Source organism: Monodelphis domestica, chromosome 1 (assembly GCF_027887165.1).
Source record: "Monodelphis domestica isolate mMonDom1 chromosome 1, mMonDom1.pri, whole genome shotgun sequence".
In the NCBI taxonomy this organism is placed as follows: Eukaryota; Metazoa; Chordata; class Mammalia; order Didelphimorphia; family Didelphidae; genus Monodelphis; species Monodelphis domestica.
In genome coordinates, this window is record NC_077227.1 from 337,444,721 (window position 1) to 337,466,147 (window position 21,427).

Below are 21,427 nucleotides of genomic sequence, written 5' to 3' on the forward strand. Positions count from 1 at the left end.
TAGCAAATATATGTAACAGATGATGATGGGAGAAATGTCAAAATCTAGATAAAGACGCATTAGGACAAAGATCTTTCTATTGCTGGGGGTCCTGAGGCCTCGATTTGGGAATTTCCCGGTTAGTGTTCCCCATCCCCCCGTCACTTTCCTGCCTAGAAGTTTCCCTAGCTCTGGAAGCTAAATTAAGCAAGTTACACTTAGCACGGAGGAGGGGGGTTACCAGGGTAACGAGGAGTGCTTACGTGGGGCCGGGCCAAACAAAGGTGGGGCAGCCATTGGACAAAAGAATTCTCCTTCTCACCCTCCATCCCCCCAATCCCGGGAGCTCAGCACTTTTGCAGCAGGCAACAATTCAGCCCCCCACCCCCAAGACACTGGGGATCCCGCTAGAAAGAAAGCAGGGTGGGAGAGGGTTAAATCTGAAGATCCCCGGCAGCCAGTTCTGTCTGTGCTGAGTGCTGGGTCCAGTGTGGCAGGTGCAGGGGCTGATGCCAGATCAAGCCATGTGCTAGGGAGCTCCATCCTCCTTCCCAGGCATGCTCCCCAGGACTGGCCAGGAGCAAGGGCCTGCAGTTCTTTTGGGAACCAGGGCCAGGGGAGGAGGCTAAGGTGGGCTCTCTTGCCCCCTTTTCCAACTGAAGTGGGTAGCCCAGAAGAGGAGGAAGGAAGAATGGAGGCCATAAGAGGCCTAGGAGAGGGCCCTTAGATTGGAAAGAGGAGAGAGGTAAGAGTCAGCAGATTTATTTGTCTCCAAGTCCCTTGAAGCCTCGGGTGGAGAGCAGCCCGCTTGCTTTCTTTTGCTTTCTGTCCAGCACTTGGGCCACGTAATTCTCTTGCTGCTTCTGAATCCGGAAGTCCGATATCTGATGCCTGCAACAGAGAAGAATGGAGTAGGCCTGAGACAGCTTCTGGGGCAGGAACCCACCCAGGAGGTTGGAGAATTGCTGCTCCCCTCCCTCTTCAACACCCAAGTTCCTCCCTAAACATCTAAATCCCTCACCTGAAGATCTGTTTCTGGTGGCTGATGACATTCTGTAGCTCCTTAATTTCATTTTCTTTCCCGTTAAGAATATCCTCTTGCTTTATAATGTGAGACTCAATTTCTGAATTAAAGGAGAGAGGTTGTCAAACGGGGAGCAACAGAGGAATGACTATCATCAGAATCAGAGCAATTTCTTTCCAATTGAGTACTACCCTCTCCAGGCTCTTCTTTCAAAATGCAGTCACTCCTATCTCCCTGTGAATGAGCTTTCCTAGAGGTAACTCGGCTGCAAAAACTGGGTCCACCTGTGTGAGAGAAGACCCCTCCACATTAACCCTTTTCCAATCAAAAAACTCTATAGGGGAGCAGATAGGTGGCTCAGTGGATTGATGGCCAAACCTAGAGACAGGAGGTCCTAGGTTCAAATCTGGCCTCAGACACTTCCTATCTGAGTGACTCTGAGCAAGTCACTTAACCCCAATTGCCTAGACCCATGTTGGTGAACCTATGGCACTCGTGTGCCTGTGTGTGGCTACTCCCTCCCCCCTCTGCATTCCCACCTAAGTACATTTCTCACATCACCCTCTCCTCTGCCCAGCAGCCCAATGGGAGCATTCCTCCCTCCTATTTGGGGTAAGGCAGGAGGTTCATATGTGGCATGAGGGTTGCAGTGGGCATTCAGTCTCTATAGGGCCATCACTGACCTAGCCCTTACCTCTTTTCTGTCTTAGAATTAAAACAGTGTTGATTCTAAGAGGGAAAGGTAAGGGTTAAAAACAAAACAAACCTCTTGCTCTGTTTATAGAGGATTGGTTTAGCAAGGAATAGTAATCTCAAGCTCCTTTCCAGGAGATTTTAGGGAAAACTCTAGACTTCTAGATGAAGTGAAGGCCTATGGTCATGAGGCATGCAGCTTCACCAGGGAAGGATATACAAAAAGAAGGCCTTGTGCCATTGCAGGCAGTAGCCTGGACCTTAAGGTGATTTTGGGGACCTGGAAAGTATTGCAGTGGATCATAGAATTTAAAGATGGGAGGGACATGAGATAAACCAGTGAACTCAGAATTAGATTTTAGAGGAGGAAACTAAAGCCTCTTGAAAGGAAATTATTTGCTCAGGATCACAAAGATAATGAGTAATCACCCCAGTACAAATAATAATATGGAAATAGGTCTTGATCAATGAACACATGTAAAACCCAGTGGAATTGCTTGTTGGCTGCAGGAGGGGGGTAGGAGGAGGGGAGGGAAAGAACATGAATTATGTAACCATGGAAAAATATTCTAAATTAGTTAGATAAATAAACTTTAAAAAATAATGTAAGATTTGAATTTGGGCCTTCTGACAGCAAATTATACTTTTATCCTGACTAGCATCATAAAATTCTGTCTTTATAGTGTTTCTTTAAATGTCTCTTTTGTTATCTTGAAGTGGGTTATCTCAGAATTGGAGGGCATGTCAGAAATCCTTATGCCCCTAATTGAAAAACTAGTTCCTCTATCATTATCTTTGGACTTGTAGGGGAGGGGCCCCACTTATCCACTAGCCAGCCTATTCCACAGCTGGAAAGATCTAATTGTTAGAAAGGTTCCCCCTTCGCTCCCAAAGGAAAAGTTTCCCTCACACTGAGTTTAAATATTTCACTATACCTTCTACCCACTATTTCTAAGTTTTGCATTCTGAAGTCAGCTCTATATAGGTTTCCATTCCGTGCTATCTCCACTTGAGAGCACCTGAGGAAACTAAAGGAACTAAAGGGGATTAGGACAGCAAGTGGTTAATTGTGGGTCCTAACTAGGAAACCAGACCACTCTTTCCCTGCCTAGAACTCCCTAACCAAGGACTTTGATTATGCTGACCCAAAAAAACCCAGTTAGATTCGAAGATTGATGCAAGTTTTCTCACAATTGTACATCTCAAGCAACTCTTACATCTTGCCTAAAAATTGGCTCCATACTGAGTAGTTTCCATGTTCCTTTGTTTATAGACACTTGACGAGGAATGAACACCTCTTTTTTTCTGAATTCTGGGAACTGTACCTGTTCACTTCCCCTTCCCCAATTTAGAAAGTTACTTCACTAATATTTCCTCCAACTAGAAGTCAGATTATTGTTTTCTTTAATTAACTGGTCTTGTTTCACTCTTTTTAATGTATAAAAAATCTGACTCCCCTATTTATTGGGGTCCAGCCCTAAGATCATTCAACCCAAAGCAAACATTTAAACATAGGGCACTATGGAAGATGATGATGGTACAAAAACAAGAATAAAAGTCCTTAACCTCCACGAACTTACATTCTTCTGGAGATGAGAGGAAAGATACACAAGTACTGTAAGAAACTAATTTGATGAGGGAAAGAGAGGACTACTGACTGGGGGAATCAGGGAAAGCAAGCTTCCCAAAGGAGTGAGCATCACTGTCATGTCTCTATTTAAATTGAGCCTTGAGAGAATAAGTGACAAAGATGAGGGAGGGGAGGGTATTCTAGGCATGGGAGTCAGCTTGTATGAATGCAGAGTCAGAAGGTGGAAGGTTGTGTTTGGAGGAGTTAGGAATTTATTTGAGTTTCAGTGTTCAGAAGAGGAATAGTAATATGAAACAGAACACAACCAGATTATGAAGGGCTGGTGTATTTTATATTTTGTCCTAGAGGCAACACTCATTGAAAGTTTATGAGTAAGAATTGCCATGGCCAGATCGATGAGGCTTTAGGGAAATGATTTTGACAGCTGCTGTGTGAAAGACAGATTGGGAAAGAAAGATTAGAAAGCAGGGGGACTAATTTGGAAGCTATTTCAGAAGTCTTGGAGAAAATGTGTAAAGGTCTGAACTAAGGGTCTCAGTGGCTAAGTTAGCAGAAAGAAGGGAATGAATGGAAGAGATGTTCTTGGAGAGTTGATAGGATTCAACAAATGATTGACTCTAGGGGATATGGGGTGAGAGTAAAGAAGAGGTGAGTAAACTTTGAGGAAATGAGCCAATTGGGGGTCACATCCTGTCAAAGATACTGGAGTGGTTTGCCATTTCCTTCTCCAGCTGATTTTACATATGGGGAAACTGAGGCAGTGTTAAGTGATTTGCCCAGAGTCATACATTTAATGTCTGAGGCCAGATTTGAATTTTCCTTACTCCAGACCTGGCTACCTAGAGATGCCCATTATCTGTCTCTCTACAACTTAAACCAAAGATGTTAAGTTTTGCTTCTGGGGCCAAATGAATTTCTTGTCTTCATGACAGTCCTTCAAAGTAGCTGTCATATCTTCCCCCTCCCAAGTCTTCCTTCTAACCATCCCTAGTTGCTTCAACTAATCTTATGTTCTAGTCATAGGAAGAAAGCATGCAAGAGGGGATAAGGATACAATGCTGGACAGTTAGGAAGACATGCTACAATCCCACTTTAGGAGTCTCACTCACACTCTCTGAGCTCCAGTTTTCTCATCTATAAAATGGAGCTAATCATAGCTCCTACTCCACAGAATTGTTTCTAGATATGAGATAATGAAAAAGAGCTTTAAAAACATTATCAGATAAACATCAGAAATTGTTTTGTGGTTCTCAAGTCCCAACATAATCCTGTTCTTTGTCTCTCTTCTCCAGTTCAATGGCCTTCCTTAGGGCACAATGTCATATGCAAACAGGGGTACCCCTTGACCCTCCCCCATCTTGAAGGGCTCCCTCCCACTCTATGTGAACTCACCTTGTACAGGGTGTACCCCTTTGTTTGAGACAGTCTTTTTTTTTTTAAACCCTTATCTTCTGTCTTAGAATCAATACTGTGTATCGGTTCCAAGGCAGAAGAACAATAAAGGCTGGGCAATGGGGATCAAGTAAATTGCTCAGGGTCACACAGCTGGGAGGTATCTATGGCCAAATTTGAATCCAGAACCTTCCAGAACCTAGATCTGGCTCTGAATCCACTGAACCACCCGGATGCCTCCTGAAATAATCTTCATGGTGGTAGCCAAAAACTCTGGCAAGAATAAATCTTAGCTTTATGTTTCACTTGATATTAATACTCAGGGGATCATTGAACAAAGTTGTCACTGTTATACTATCAAGGAATCCTGCATGATTTCATCTTGGGCATGGGAGTCCTCCTTTATTAGCAAAATATGGCATTTTACTCTACTGAGCCAAATACTTATTTATGCCCCCCCCCCCCCCCGAATAAGCACAATGTTATCTTGTATTCCCTCCCTGTTAATTGGGTGGTACTAAAGATGTAGCCTGCTATAAAATGGCATTTCTTTCTTTTAAAAATTCTTACCTTCTTTCTTAGAATAGACATTAAGTGTCAGTTCCAAGGCAGAAGAGCAGTAAGGACTAGGCAATTGGAGTTAAGTGACTTGCCCAAGGTCACATAGCTAGGAAGTATCTGAGGCCAGATTTAAACTTGGGACCTTTCATTTCCAGGCCTAGAGCTCTATCCCCACTGAGCCACCACTTGCCTCTAGAATGGCATTTCTTTCTCACACCTCCATGAAGGATACCCTCAAACCATGTGCAGATTATTCTCATTAAAACTTGGTAGAAATAGCAAAGTAGGTTCTATGGGTCAGGACTTATTTATATTTAAATTTTTTTAATTTATTAATTAATTTAGAATATTTTTCCATGGTTCCATGATGCATGTTTTTTCATTCCACTCTTCCTTCCCCTCTCCCAGAGCTGACAAGCAATTCCACTGGGTTTTACATGTATCTTTGTTCAAAACCTATTTCCATATCATTAATATTTGCGATGGAGTGATCATTCAAGGTCAACATCCCCAATCATATACCATGGGTCAGGACTTATTGATGGTTATCCTTCTTTTGGAATTTTCCATCTCAATACCTGTTATTAAGGTAAACATTTCTCTAGCTACTTGTCTTATCTATTCTGGTCCCTATTTTGTCTATAGTCCTCTTGTTCATGCCCCATCGCCCAACCAGGATTAGGAATGCTGGGCCTTCCCCCTTCCCATCCTCCTTACCATTGCACTTGGTGATAAGCTTGTCCTTCTTGGTGGACTCTGTCAGAACTTTGTTCTTGACACTGGATAGCCTAGATTGGAAAGGGCAAGATATCTGAGTGAGTTGGGGAGGTAGCTGGTCTCTGGACACCTCTCTCTCTTTTTCACAGGCCCCACTTACGCTTTTTCGAAAGCCTGCTTCTCTCTTTCCAATTGCTTGGATAGCACTTCTACCTCGCCAAGAGCAAACTGCAGTTTCTCTGTCTCTTTAGCCAACAGGCCCTTGGTCTGGGCATGGGCTGCCTTCTCCTCCTGTAATCACAGATGTCTCCATCAAGTATGCCTGCCAAGGGTGGCCAATTCTAGGAGTTGCCTCAAGCCCTGGGGAAATCATAGGGGCTCCCTTGCCTGGGTTAGGACTCTGGTTGCCCTGCCCCATGGGGCTACAAGCAAAAGATCTCAAAGATCCCCCACTTCTCTTTTCTTCACACTTTTCCTCTATTCTTTATTTCCCTTGGGGGTCCCCTGGGGCGGGGGGGGTAGGGGGGAGGAAAGAAGTAGAGGGAAGGACTCTTTTACCTCCAACTTCTTTACCACAGCTTCGTATTCCTCTTTACTCACAAATTTCTCTTCCTGGATGGCCATCTGCAAATGCAACCACAGGTTGCACAGATAATTAAAGGTTGGGGACCAAAAAGGCCAAGAGGCCAGGGAGTTTGGGGAATATAGCATAGGAGCAGCTAGGGAATGAGCTGGGAATAATGACAGGAATAAATAGAAGATCTTTGGAAAGAGCGATCTGGAGTTGAGACAGGGGCAATAAGAAGCATCATTTTGCAACTCAGCTTGTAATGCTCATGATGGAGATAAGCAAAATCACCAGGAAAATAATTTATAGTTTATATGCCAACATCTGTGGAAAGAGATGGAGAAATAGATTCATTTATATGAAGAACGTGACAAGATCCTTTGGACAAAGCCAGCAAATACTCAGTGACTTAATTGAGGTTTGAGATTAAGAAATGAAAAGAAATTGAGGGCTTTTAGACCATTCAGAAGTCCATGCCTATTTATATCATGAAGACTTTCTTTCATAAGAGAGCCAGGGGGGAAAAAAGAGCCAAAGTCTAAGACAGGGTGAGTCCTGAAAAATATCACAAAAAAAGAAATCCATTGTACACTGACTGAAAGGAAATGTCTGGTCATTTGTGTGGAATGACCACATATAGACTCTTAGCATCATAGTACCTGATATAAAGTGTTTAAGAAAATGAAGTCAAATCTTAAAAGTTAACTGGACCCCACCAAAGCCAAGAAGAAATCCTTGGTAGAGATGAGGCTTAAAACTTTTTTTTGTTATTATTATTTTTTGGACCCTTACCTTTTTGCCTTGTGTTGGTATTCTAAGGCAGAAGAGCAGTAAGGGCTAAGCAATTGGGGATTTAAGTGACTTTCCCAGGGTCCCATGGATAGGAAGGATCTGAGAACAGATTGAACCCAGAACATTTTGCCTCTAGGCCTGGCTCTCTGTCTACTGAGCTACCTAACTGCACCTGAGGTGAGACAGTTTTAAAGATTCTCAGGATCACTGTTCAAAGTGACTTTAAAAAGAGGAGAAAATCACAGGCTTATTACCAAAATTAGATGATGAGGAAGTCATTAGAAATTACTATCTCATATCTCTATAATTAGGGCAGCTAGATGATGTGGTAGATAGAGTGCTGGGCCTGGAGTTGGGAAGACTCCTCTTTCCGAGTTCAGATCCACCTTAGGCACTTGCTAGCTGTGTGACCCTGGGCAAGTCACTTCACTGTTTGCCTTAGTTTTCTCATCTGTAGAATGAAGAAAATGGCCAATCGCTCCAGTATCTTTGCCAAGAAAACCTCCAAAAAGGTCACAAAGAGTCAGAAATGACTGAACAACAACCATGATGTTTATATTTTAATCTTTGTACAAACTGTATGTAAGAGGGCAGCTGGGTAAGCTCAGTGGACTGAGAGCAAGGCCTAGAGACAGGAGGTTCTTGGTTCAAATATGACTTCAAACACTTCCTAACTGGGTGACTCTGGGAAAGAGCCATTTAAACCCCCATTACCTCACCTTTACTGCTCTTCTGCCATAGAACCAATACAGGACAAAAGGTAAGAGTTTTAAAAAAAAGCTTTATGAGATTGTTTCCAATGTGTATCTAGGATGGCCTTGAAGAAAATAAGGCAACACGCAGGCATTTTATAACAGAACACTTCTCTATAGTTATACAAGTGATTAATAGTTACAGGTATAGAAAATATAAGATACCATGCCACTGTAACTAATGGAAAAGGACCTACTTGTACAAAAATATTTTTAGCAGCTCTTTTTGTGGTGATAAAGAATTGGAAATGAGGGGGTGTCTATCATTTGGAGAATGGCTGAACAAGCTGTGCATGTTGTAATGGAAAACTATTCCTCCATAAGAAATGCTGAAAAGGATGAATTCATAAAATCCTGGAAAGACTTCTATGAACTGATTTAAGTGAAGGCTACAGTGTATACAGTAATAGAAATACTGTTCCATGATCAACTGTGAAAGATTAAACTATTATCAGTAAAACCAGGTTCCAAGATAACAACACCAGGAGACTCATGATTAAAAAAAAAAAAGCTATCCGTAGCCAAAGAAGAAACTAGAAATTTGATTGCAGACCAAAAAGCATGCCCATGCCATCTACTTTATTTCCTTCAAGAGTTTTTTATTGTATATGTGATATGTGTCTTCAGTCATGACATAGAGAATATGGAAATATGTACTGAATGAAAGCACTGATATGAACTATCAGACCATTTACCAACTTGGGGTTGGGGGAAGAGAGTTGCAAAATGTCAGAAAACAATTGTCAAAAATTGTTGCTACATATGCAAGTGAAAACAATAAAATTTGATTAAAAAATATACCACTGTAACTATTGTGTTTATTACAAAAAACATTTGACTTGGTGGAGCAAAATGCAGTCCTAAGGGTTCTTTTCCAACAAGATGTTTCCCATTCATGTTAAGATTATAGAAGATTGGGGACAGCTAGGTGGCTCAGTGGATAGAGGAGCCAGGCCTGGAGATGGGAGGTCCTGGGTTCAAATGTGATCTAAGATATTTCATAGTTGTGTGAAGGATCTTGGGCAAGTCACTTAATCCCCATTGCCTAGCCCTTACTGCTCTTCTTCCATATAACCAATACATAGTATTGATTCTAAGATGGAAGGTAAGAGTTTGAAAAAAAGAAAAGATTATAGAAGATTGTCCAATAGCTAGGTGGAACCAGCGATTACTTTTCACTTAATGATTCTATCAAATGAGACACAAAACAGGGAACCATGCTTCACTGTACTGAGAAGAGATTTCAACCAAAGTCCTAATGAAAGGGAGATTCCCTATAGATGGAGGGGTTCTCCAGATGTCTTTCTGCAAATGATACTATGCTCTAAAGTACAATTAGCCTCCTAAATGAGATCCAATGTCAGTAATTTGCACAGAAAAATCCAAGGAGATTCTGCAGGATAAAAAATGTTATTGGCAGAAATGACAAAAGGGATAGTTTTATAGACACCTGGGAAGTTTTATATGAATGAACACAGAGTGAAATGAACAGAAACAGAAGAAGAATTTTATACCATCATGGCAAACAACTTGGAAAGCCTTAAGAACTTTGTTCAATGCAATGATCAATCACAATTCCAGAGAACTGATTATAAAGAATGATATCCATTTTACGAGAGATGACATGGAAAGAGGGGAATTTATTCTTCTTCTTGATTATGTGTATTTGTTGTAAGAGTTTTCTGTATGTGAGAGGGAAGTAAAACTAATGCTTATTAATTGTAAAACAAAATAAGTTACTTTCTTTAAAAAAAAAAGAAAATGGGTATATTGACCAGATTCTAATGGACCAGCAGCCTGCCAAGTTAGTCCATCTTGAATAATATTGAAGAAAATTCTAATGATAAATTTGCTACATCCCAAGGCAGCCCTTTCTACTTTTGAACAACTTTTACTGTCTAAAGCAGCTGGATTGGGACAGTGTATATATACGAACACAGGGTCTGGAGCCAGGAAGACCCAAGTTCAACTCTGGTCTTGGATACTTACTGTGTAACCCTGGGCAAGTCACTTTTTGCCTGTCTGACTCAGTTTCTTCATCTATAAAATGAGCTGGAAGAAGGAAATGGCAAACCACTCCAATATCTGTTCCAAGAAAATCTTAAATGGGGTCATGAAGAGTTGCTGGACATAATGAAAATGACTGAATAACTACTGTCTAAAAAGTTTCTCTTATAGTGAGAATAAAGTTTCCTTCTTATAGCTCTAATCCCCCTCCCTACCTCCCCCTTCCCTTAGAGCCTAGTTCTGACAGCTGTGTCCAAGGTAAATGAAACTAAACCCCTCCTACACAACAGATTTTCAAACACTCATGCTCACTGCCAGTTGCTAAGGATGACTCTCATGCGAATAAGTGACATAAATGTCATCATTACACAGTAGAAATGGGAACCTGTCTTGGAAGCCAGGAAGACTCCTGGGTTCAAGTCATTTTTCTGACACATACTGGCTGGGTGATCCTATGCAAATCACTTGTTTTTCAGTGTTCTAGAGAACTGAGAAGCATCTTCGGAGGCAGATCCATACATCTAGTCATTATCCCTATTGTCTCTGGAGTCATATCAACCAAATGCCTTTTGGTTATCTGAGAATGGATGTTCCAAAAACATTTCAAACTCAACATGTCCAAAACAGAGCTCATTATCATTACTCCCCAAACCTCTCTTCTCTGCACTTCCCTATTTATTACCGAAAACACCATTCTTTCAGTCACATCTCCTCACTCCAATCCATCCTTCACTCAGTTCACAAACTGATTTAAAAAAACCAAATCAACATAAATCGGATCATGTCATCCCTCGTTCAGTAAACCCCAATGGCTCTCTATTGCCCTAGGATTAAATATAAAGTACCTTTATAATACACACGATTCATATATATGATCTTTATGTCCTTGGGGCAGGGACTATTTTTTGCCTTTTTTTTCATCTACAATTGCAGAGCTAGCTGACTGACTCAAGGTAAGTCACTAAGACTCAGTTACAAAGAAGTTGCTGACCAACTTTAACAGAGCAGTTTTCCTCACTGAGCAGCTGAAATGAAATCCCGGGGCAAGGTCCTTATCCTATTCGGTTAAATGGGATCTAAAACTCCATAAGGCCAGGATAGCCGAGTGTAAGCCCGCAGTGTATCCCATCGGTGTGGGAAGCGCACAGCAAGTATGTCTGTTAGGTGGCCTGGGCAAGGTCCAAGAGGTCCCTAATGAGCATCCCAGGATAAGGTGGGGGAGGTGGGCTGGAGAGAGGATGAAATCCAGACTACCGTAAATAGAGAGGTCAACGGTGCAAAGGACTACGGGCCTGGACGGGAGACTGGGCCATAAAGACTTTTGGGGAAGGGTTGTTCTGGAGGGCAAAGGGGCACATCCGGGTTCGGGGCCGCAGTGCAGGAGGCGGATCCATTCCAGCAGAAGATTCACCGGCGGTCGCCCTGACAACGAGAGGTTCGGCTATGGGCCACACCCCCGCCGGCCGGACCACCAAGCCCATCTATGGCCCCGCCCCCTGCCTCAAGCCAGGCCACGCCCCATTCATTGTGACGTTTCCTAGTCGGTCCCGCTCCCCTGCCTATCACGTTCCGCACCGTGCTTTTTAGCCCGTGAATCACTTGCTCCTGAGACTCAATTACATCCCGTAGTTGTTGGAAGGCATAAGACGCAGGATTCTCGTCCTCCAAATAAGAATCCCAAGCCTCCTCCATCTCCCGCCCCAATCTTCTATTCGTTAGAAATGGCCGCTTCTTGGTTTCCTTGTTCTCCTCGACCTGGGCCAATAAACTAGCTGTGCTTGTCTAACGCCTAGAATCGTAGTATCCGGGGCGGGTCCTCCGCTCTATCTACACAGGTCTTGGAGGACCGGCTGCTCAGAAAAACATCTCGCGAGAGGACTTTAAAGGCTGTGAATGTGACAAACACACAGAGCCACGTGCTGTGAGTGACGGGGCAGCTGTCACGGCGGCCTGATCCCTGACATCCTTATCCGCTCACGGCCCTCTTTCCGACCTAGTTTTCCTGACGCACACCTTCTCTGCAGTCTCCACGGCTTGTATTTTTTGTGGTTGTTCTGAAACCTTGAACAAGTGCCACAAAAAGCCCTCTACAATCCCCAGATTGTAATACTGGTAGGGAGCTGGAGGGAGGGGATTTGAGTCTGATCTTTTGACTCTACTAATAGCATAACTGGTAGTTACGTTAATAAATCCTCCCTGAATAGTATAAATGAAGCAGATGATTTAGGAAAGAAGCCCGGAAGCCTTTCTATATATTGTTGCCACTAAGGCCTTGAAAATGGTTAGAATTATCCAAAGGACAAACAAAGTATTTAAGCTACTCTCATGCAGAGCCACAAAATAGCACAGGGTCACAAGGCTTTGTTCTAGGGCACAAATTATGTGGGAGGTCTTTCCCTTTGCTCTGTAGCATCCATTGCTCCCAGTGCTTCTTAATCTCTTTCCCACCCCCACCCCACCCCCAGTCTTTACCTCATTCAGTTTCTCACCATGTCTTTCCTCCAATCAATTCTTTGGGAGACAGGCTACCATCCACACTTTTCTGACTCAACTGCAGGATTGTCCTCTGACCTCCACTGTCCACTTTATCCCCCAACTTGAATTTGCCTTAAGCATAATATTTTCTAGTTCAGCCCCACATTGTAAAGCTATGATGCAAGCTCTACTTGCAATAGTGTGGGATTTCTTTTTCTACTGATGAAGATAAAATCATAACAGAACTAGAGGAAGTACAGAAAAGTCTCATCATTTTCATCAGAAGAAAAGCAGGTTGTAGTGAACTGACATAAAAGAACATACTATTAAAAAACACCAGAACTTTCCAACCTATAAAGGTTAAAGGTGAAACAAAATCTAAAAAGATGAAGCCCCCATGTTGCCCTGCTTTTAACTGAGCATAGCCTTTTTCATCATGTTCTGAAATACTAGAAGAAACAGTAAATTTAGTATACATAAAACTAAGTTTTCAGATAGTAGATAATAAATCTGTCTACTAAATATAATCTGAATTGATTTTAGCACTCAAACGTCTTTGTGCAATCCTGCCCCACACTACCTGTTCAACCTTATCTCATACTCTTCTACAAGTCCTACATATTAGGTAACTGGCCTACTTTCTATTCCCTGCTGTCTCATTTTTTTCCCCTTTGCCTGTGCCTAGAGACTCACCTGCCATTTCTGCTAATCCTTATCTTAATGTCTATCTCAGGTACTCCTAGATCCTCTCTGTGAAGCCTTTCTGACAAAGAGAACTACCAGATCATCTCCCTAGGAAATAACTCTGTTGGCAATTTGGTGTTGGGTCAAATGGACTGTTGTCTGATCCACGGTGGTTATTATTTATATACCTATTAGTACTTAAATATTTCCAGACTTTAATTGGTCTGCTTGTTTCATGTGCATACTTGCTTGCCCAGGGTGAAAGTGGTTTATTTGTCTTTTCTCAAACAGCTCCTTTCACTTTGTCTGGCTAGCTTTTCCTCTTTTAGAAGGACAATCAAATGCTCTTGTCATTTTCTCTCGTATTATACAATTATTTGTATTCATTTTCTTACTCAGATTATACTATAAGAATTTTTCAAGTAGTACTTATATTCTATTTTGTAACTTCAGCTTAGTACAGTGCCTTGTAAACAATGTACTATATATATATATATATATACACACACATACATACATACATACATACATATATATAGTGAACCTCATTATTCCATTAAATGATATGGGCTAGAAAAATGGATGGATTCAAAACAGAGTTAGAAATGGCCCAGGCATCTGTTAACTCCTAAAAGTAGCTGAAACCCAACCATTTAAAAGATATGCACAAGAGAGTACACCCCGCTTTCACAGGAAATACAGTTTGGGGCCTCTCTTGGCAACAGAATCATGGGCCAATAAGATAATTGTTTTCTGACCAAGTATGCTAATACCTATTTACCTGTTAGCAATTTATCTCCTGTGTCATGTTTGTCTTGGTACTTTTTAAGACTAGCACTTTTGGTGTGAGGGCCTGCTGAGTCTTTTTCAATGCTATTCTTCTACCTTTGGTGTCCACCTTTCATCTAGCAATCTATCACCAGTGGTTCAAGAAACAGTAGTTTGTTCAGTCATCACACCCTGATAAAACCATCTCAGTAGGCTGGCTAAATCAGGTTGAGAGTAACCAAGTGGTCTCCTACCACTTAGTAAATTAGGGAGGGATCTACCCCAAACATGGGAAGACTTCCCCTGGAAGAATGGGAAGATAAGAACAATTTACTCTAATAGCCATGAAGGCAGCAGAATCAGGAACTGTGGAGTGCTTACAGCTTGTTCATACATGGAAGATGCCAATGTCATCCATTACATCTTGGGCCACTTGCCAGCCATCCTGACTTTTGTGTTGCCATTGGAGGGGAATGGGAAGATAAGAACAATTTACTCTAATAGCCATGAAGGCAGCAGAATCAGGAACTGTGGAGTGCTTACAGCTTGTTCATACATGGAAGATGCCAATGTCATCCATTACATCTTGGGCCACTTGCCAGCCATCCTGACTTTTGTGTTGCCATTGGATTTGGATGTCTCTGGAAGAGAGAGTGAGGCTGATGACTGTTCAATTCTGCCTCACTTAAGTCCAATTCATGCATGTCATCACCCATGAGGTCGTGGTTTCTTTTTGAAAATGAAGGACAAACATTAAAAATATACTTGCTTATCCTTGAAGGCATGGGCAGTATCTAATTTAATTTGTATCTCCTTTCTGAAGTAGCTAAATACAAGATTGGGCAAACAGGGGGTCCAAAAATGTCTATTGATTGGTTGAGCTGCACCAAGTTCCTAGGAACAAGTATATAATCCTACCCTGCTTATGTGTTTTATTTGTTATTCCTAATCAAGAAGTATACAACAGAACAGTACACTTTCCTGGGCCATGACCTCCTATGATCTCGATCTTCTTTTGTGTAGTGCCCCAACTCCACTATTGCCTCCTATTCTCTCTGGGGCCTCAGAGTGATCTGGAGGTCACCCTGGATTTCTGAAATCTGTCAGGAGAATCAATGTTTTGGCATATCCTACCAAGCTGGAAAGGTTCTGAAGGTCAATCTGATGATAGAAAGCATCTGTTATTTAAAGAAGGATATGGCTGAGTACAGAGAAGTCAGAAGACTGACTACTAACTGAAGAAAATTTTTTGGTCATGTTGGCTTTCAAAATAAATTAAAAAGGGAAAATTATGAGGTTCTTCTATCACTATAACAATGCAAGGGGTCAAAGGGTATTTAAAAAATCATCCAGTTCAAAGACCATCTAACAAACATTGGTTTAATGGCTAAAATAACTTGTAATAATGAAAGTAAAATTATTAAATATAATATTAATAAAAATATTGTGGTCACCATTTATATAATTAACTCTCAAGTTAGGAGTCTGTTAATAACTCTTAACAATTTAGTTTTAATAAAAATGGAGATATAGAAAAAAAGGGAAATGTAGGAAAGGGACAGAAAATATTACCTATCTAAAATAATACCTTGAGCTGAATCAGGAAGCTCAAATCTGAAGCCACCAAAGTCTGCAAAAAACCCTTAAGAGCATAGTAGGCACCAGAGCTCCCACTCCAGACCATCTTCCACCACTGAGCCAACCCAGAGAGAGAGCCCCTGCCCACACACCACACCTTTTTACTTCAGTCCCCTTCTTTCAGGCAAAGTACACACACAAAATGGGATGTGGGATAGGACAAACTTGGGGAGTGGTTTCTATCTACACAAACTAAATGTGAGATTTTTATCCAAAACCCCAAAACTAATGCTCTAGTAGTAGAACTAACCCTTCCACACTGACATTCTCAACACAAATGATACATAAATAAATGAAATTGCAGTCAATTGGAAAGATGGCTCATAGGTTCTCCTTGGAAAGAACAGGAATGAGTTGGCATGGTTGGTTCATCATGCACTCAAAATGATACTCAATATCATTTCACTTGGTCCTGCACTTGTCTTTTCTTTAAGTTGTTATGATGAATTTAGCAAATAGACTACCAAAGAGAAATTACAGCACATGTGTCACCATTTGTTTGCTGCAGAGAATGAAATAAATTTCAAAATACATTTGACAAGATCTTTTCAACTGCCTAAGGAAATTAAATGACTTGTCTAGGGTCATACAGCAAGAAAGTAATCAGAAGTTGGCTTTTCACTTGGGGCCTCTGACTGTCCAGGGTCAGTTCTCTTTTCTTTGTACCACACCGCTTCTCTTAAGTTAACACACATATATACCTTTATTCTTGGTGACTTCAATGTGAAGGTAGGGACAGATTAGGAAGATCAATGAAAAATTATGTCCGAAAATATGGCTTGGAATCAAAAATAACAAAAATGAAAATTTACTCAAAACCTGTGTGTGCATGTGCGTGTGGTGGGTCAGTGTCATACCACAATGTATAGACATCATAATGACTTCCTTCAAGAAGGTCGGAAGACGCTGAATGATAGTGACTACTGAATAAGACCATGAGAAACAAAGAACATATTCATACAAAAGAAACAATTACTTATAAACAGGCATCATTACAGAATCAGATGAGGACTATGGGGCTAGGGCATCCCAGGAGGCCTCTTAGTTCAAACCTCTAATTTTATGAGTAACTAAAGGACTTGAGCATGGGTGTGAACAGATAGGCATCATATTTGGGATTTGAACCCAGTTCCTCCAAATCCAGAGCCAGGACTGACTTTTCACAACCTCACTGCTTCCTAAATATCCGCTTGATCAGAGCAAAGATAAAAACAAACAAACAATATATTAGAAGAAAGGATAAAGATGAGAAGGCCCTATGGACAGTTACAGAATAGTATTGATTCCATCAGTTTAAGCAAGATGTTAACACTAAGAAATAGGAAGAAAATGGACAAAAGTGACACATTTCAGAGAGAAACTTAACTAATGTAAGTTAGTACCAACCAGAAGGAACTGAAAAAGCTCCAAAACCACTTCAAGGAGCAAACAGTTTGATCTTCCTAATTAGAAAGATGTGGGAGACAAAAGGAAAAGACAAGTCATCAAAGAGCTAACCCATATGAGTATGACTGCAGGAGCATCTGGAGATGAAGCGGCAAGGAAAACACATGGATAGGAAATACCTCCCTGTGGCAATATACAGATCCATTCTTTCCCTTGATGCTAACAGAAGCATCCCATTTACCCTCTAATGCACATGGGAAGAAATGGCCCATTCTTATTCTCAGAGGACTTCCAGTTCTTGGCTAAGATTTTCCATCGTTTGAGATACTCTCTTTGTTCTTCTTTCCTTCACGGCTCTTCCATTTTGTACCCCTTGTTTCAGTTTTTCCAGTTACTCTTATAAACTCTTTGGCCAGGACATTTTCTTCCAAGGCTTCACCTTATTGAAGACCTGTTGTGGGAACCATATATGCTCCTTGAGGTTTGCTTCCTGGGCATCTCTTGAACCAAGTTATTTCCACCCCCCACCCCCCCATAGAATATAGATTTTACTTTGTTTTGTTCATTGCATCAGCTTCAGCATTTTAGTTAGAAAGTGGGTTAAAACTCTGAAACTGAATGACATAGACAGAGCCTGTCCTGGAGCTGAGTCTGGTGGCCAAAGCAAACTAGGGCCCCTTCCTTCAAGGCCCTGCAGGGCTGCTAAGGCATTGGGTTCTTCTTGGGGGGTGGGAGTGCTTCTCTTCCCACAGGGCTCAGGGACCGCCCTGGGTGCTGTTGGTACTGATTGACATTAAGTTTCTCTCTGAAATGGTGAGAGTGACGATTTTGTGCATTTCCTTCCTATTTATGTTAACATCTTGCTTAAACAGATTGGGTTGATACAGCTGTTATGGTCCATAGGGCCATCTCATCTTTATCCTTTTTTCTAATGTATTGTATGTATTGTTGGGTTATTTTTATCTTTGCTCTGACCAAGAAGATATTTAGGATGCAATAAGGTCATGAACAGTCTTGGTTCTGGATTCAGAGAAATCTGAGCTATGATGCCTTTGTGTGCATAAGGCTTTGCCTGGGATCTTTCTTCCCTAGTTCATTTTAGGACTTCTCTTTTACATACCTTTCTCCTTCCTCTGGGCTTGGGCTCACAGCTCCTACAGCCACAAGTTTACCTGGGCTGATCTTTGCCTAGTCCCTTTCTCCTGGAATTAGAACTGCCTGGAGTATCCTCCTACCCATCCCCCAGGACTTTCCTATGCTTTGCTTTCTGGGCTCTATTATTTTCTGTGGATCCCTGGAACATGTGAAGGAATTTACAAGTAATTTTTACTTATTTTTTAGACTGACACATTTCTAAATCCCACCTTTTTTGTTTTGTTTCATTTTTAGGGGAGAATCTTGGCTTCTTTATGTCCTAGCACACCACTGAAATGGCAATGGTATTTAAGATGAGGTCGGGAATAGTTGCTGTTTTACTGGACCAGAGATAGATATATGAAAGAAATCTCAGCGGGAGGCTACATCATTTAAAAGGTATTCATTCAGGAATCAAACATTTTAAATGTGTCTGAAGACTGAAAATAGAAAAGATCTGGGATAGTATGGAAGAGTGGCTGCAGGCCAATCAGAGATTGTTAAACTTGGAATCAGAAAAGCTTGTGTTTAAATCCTGCCTCATATTGTATGACTTTGGATTAGCCACTTAACTTCTCCCCATCTCTAAGGGGTAACTCATGTCTATAGTATTTACCTTGTGGTATGGATGTGAGGCTCAAATGAAAAAAGATTAAAGCATTCTTCAAACTTTAAATGTGCAACATAAATGTTAGTTATAATTTTAAAAAAGTGCCTGAGAAGACACCTGCCAAGATGACTACTTGCCTCTTGTAAATTATTTACAAGAATGGTCTTTGGGGGAGGAAAAAATAGAAAAAAATTCAAAATCATCCTTTATGAAAACACAAAAATGAAATTAGGAGGCTTTTTAAAAGATGATTTTTCTGCCACAAAGCCTATCTTTCAGAGTCACAGCTTAAAGGTGCACAAACTTGATGATCCCACTGTGGCTTTTGTTGATTCAGTAGGAAAAAGCAAATGCTACCTTAAATAGTTCTCCTCAAACAAAAGCTGCCTTCCACACATTCAAATCACACAGGACTCTGCAGATGCAATCTCAGAAAATACTTTGCTCAGTGACACACTGAGCATGTGCTACTTACTTAGAATGTTTGCCGGTGTCACAGAAGAGAGCTAGCTATGTATAAGAACACAACAGGGTCTCCTTGCTAAGAAAAGGTAATTGGAAAGAGTAAAGCTTTTATTTGAAAGCTCTTTCTCTACTAATAGGTTAGGCTCCCCATCCACGATGAAAAAACCAGTACGGATAAAGCATACGTCGGTCAGATTTGACAGGCAGAGTATTGGTGAGGGACTAGCAGTGTGTGCATGTGCTCACCCGTGGCTGTGTGCTGGTGGCAGGTGCTGTGTAGATGTTGCATAAGATGGCTCCAGAAGCTGAGATGAACCTGGACCACATTGAAATGGTTCACTGGCATTTTTCAGTGGTCCCAAAGCTACTTTGCTGTCATGAAATAAATCTTTCTTTAAAAAAGCAAAACAAAACTCATCCTTTTAACAATAATATTTGGCCAGTGAGTGATACCGTATCACTGTGGATCATATTGCGCCATGATTTCTGAAGTCTTAAAATGACGAGAATGGTTGGCTGAAGTAAGCCGTGGCGTATTACTAGTGACGACTTGCACACAATTACGGCGAAAGGCGATTACCAAGGGCTTGTGTGAACAAAATAGGAAGTTGGATCTGTTGTATATGGAAAGTAAAGGATTCCAAGTACAAACCCATTATCTAAAAAATTAGAACAACCTTGGAAATCTCACGAGTATCTTAAAGACATTGACAAAAAATACACCAGATAGAGAAAAACAGTGATCCAAAAGAATAGTGATCAGCACTTGTGAAGGGAATATCCCATACCACACCAGTAAAAATCCCAAGTCCATCACAGAACCATACGTACTCCTGGGTTATCATTTCAATTCAACTGACTTTCTGCCATTTACTTACCTGGGCCAAAAACTTAAACAGCACTGTTCCCCGGCAGCCTGTGTGACCGGGGGGGAGTGGAGAGCAAGGAAGAAACCTATTCCCGTATCCTCCGCACGCCACTGTGGTCATACAGTATATACCTAGCCTGATGGGAGGGAAGAGGGTGTCTCACAGACACCCAACTGTATGCATCACAACACATATCTTTGCCAGCCAATCACAGCTCCAGGTAACGTAACATCACAGAGCAGGGGTGTGATGTAATAAAATCCAAGGTTGGCCCTGTATCTGTACAGGGGTGTATAACTCCAGAGGCAGTGGAGGTCTAGGTAGAAAGAGTGCCAGATCCGTAGTCAGAAAATCTGAATTCGAATCTTGGTTTGGCTATTTACCAGTGCTATAACCTTGGACAAATCACCTAACCTTGTGAGATGCCCTGTTTCCTCATTAGAGAATGGAGATAACATCTGTAATGCCTGCTTCAAGGGCTTCTATGATCATATGTCAACCAGTCAACCAAGATTTATTAAGTGTGTACTATGCGCCAAGCACTATATTTGTAACTAATGTAAAGCACTCTACAAACATGCTGGTTCTAGTGATAGCTCCATCTTCTCTAGTGACCAGTTTGAATTTTTATACATGTTCTTAAGATGGAAAGGAAATCAATCCATAAATGTCCGTCAGCTTCCTACCAAAAACAAAGTTCAATGTATGCTTTATAGTGACTTTCTATCTCCTTTAAAGAAAGGATACTATGAATATACTGGGCACAGCTGTAGCTCTGTAAAGAGCCCAATCATACTATGTGCTATATTTTTAGAACGAGACTTTCCTTAACATTGGCCCATTGGGAATGAGTCCAAATTCTCTGAATACGGGAGCTGGGATGACATAGATTTACTGATGTTAAATATAGTTTTGATCTGCAGATAGGTTGCAAATGATTAATGAGTTACAACAGCTGCTGCTTGATAGGAAAATGCAATAAGGAATAGGTGATTCTGCCAATACCAATATTCTTATGAGCACAAATAACTACCCCAGTCAATAAGGGATAACTGGAATAAAAGTCAGCAACCCTTTTAGTTCAGTGCCACCGAGGGGTGCCTATAAATGCTGTAGACAAGAGAGGGGAAGAAAAGAGAGCAAAGAGTAAAAAAAGATGAAGTGTAGAGCCATTATTTATACGAAAACCTTTTTATTTTTCTTTATCAAAATGTACTCTCCCTTTAAGATAAGAACTGGGCTTCATCCAGATGCAACCAATCAAGATGGAAGTAACTAGGTTTTTCCAAACTTTTATCCTACAGCAATATGCACCCTATGTG

General features: G+C 41.3%; 1 protein-coding gene across 5 annotated transcripts; it reads right to left on the reverse strand.

Annotated features, from left to right (window-relative positions):
* Positions 1-725: 725 nt before the first annotated feature.
* On the reverse strand, positions 726-20,293 carry SPATA24 (spermatogenesis associated 24). 5 transcript variants are annotated; one of them, XM_056811371.1, is made up of 8 exons: positions 11,331-11,528; positions 10,059-10,121; positions 6,516-6,581; positions 6,118-6,248; positions 5,958-6,028; positions 1,195-1,287; positions 1,001-1,103; positions 726-870 (listed from the first exon to the last, which is right to left on the reverse strand). In XM_056811371.1, exons 3-8 carry the CDS (start codon positions 6,579-6,581, stop codon positions 741-743), a joined length of 594 nt encoding a protein of 197 aa, XP_056667349.1. In that variant the 5' UTR covers positions 10,059-10,121; positions 11,331-11,528; the 3' UTR covers positions 726-740. The 5 variants fall into 5 exon arrangements, with proteins under 5 accessions (XP_056667349.1, XP_007473767.1, XP_007473766.1 ...); XM_007473705.3 differs by lacking the exons at positions 10,059-10,121; positions 11,331-11,528 and adding an exon at positions 20,115-20,293; XM_007473704.3 differs by lacking the exons at positions 10,059-10,121; positions 11,331-11,528 and adding an exon at positions 11,652-11,946.
* Positions 20,294-21,427: the final 1,134 nt, after the last annotated feature.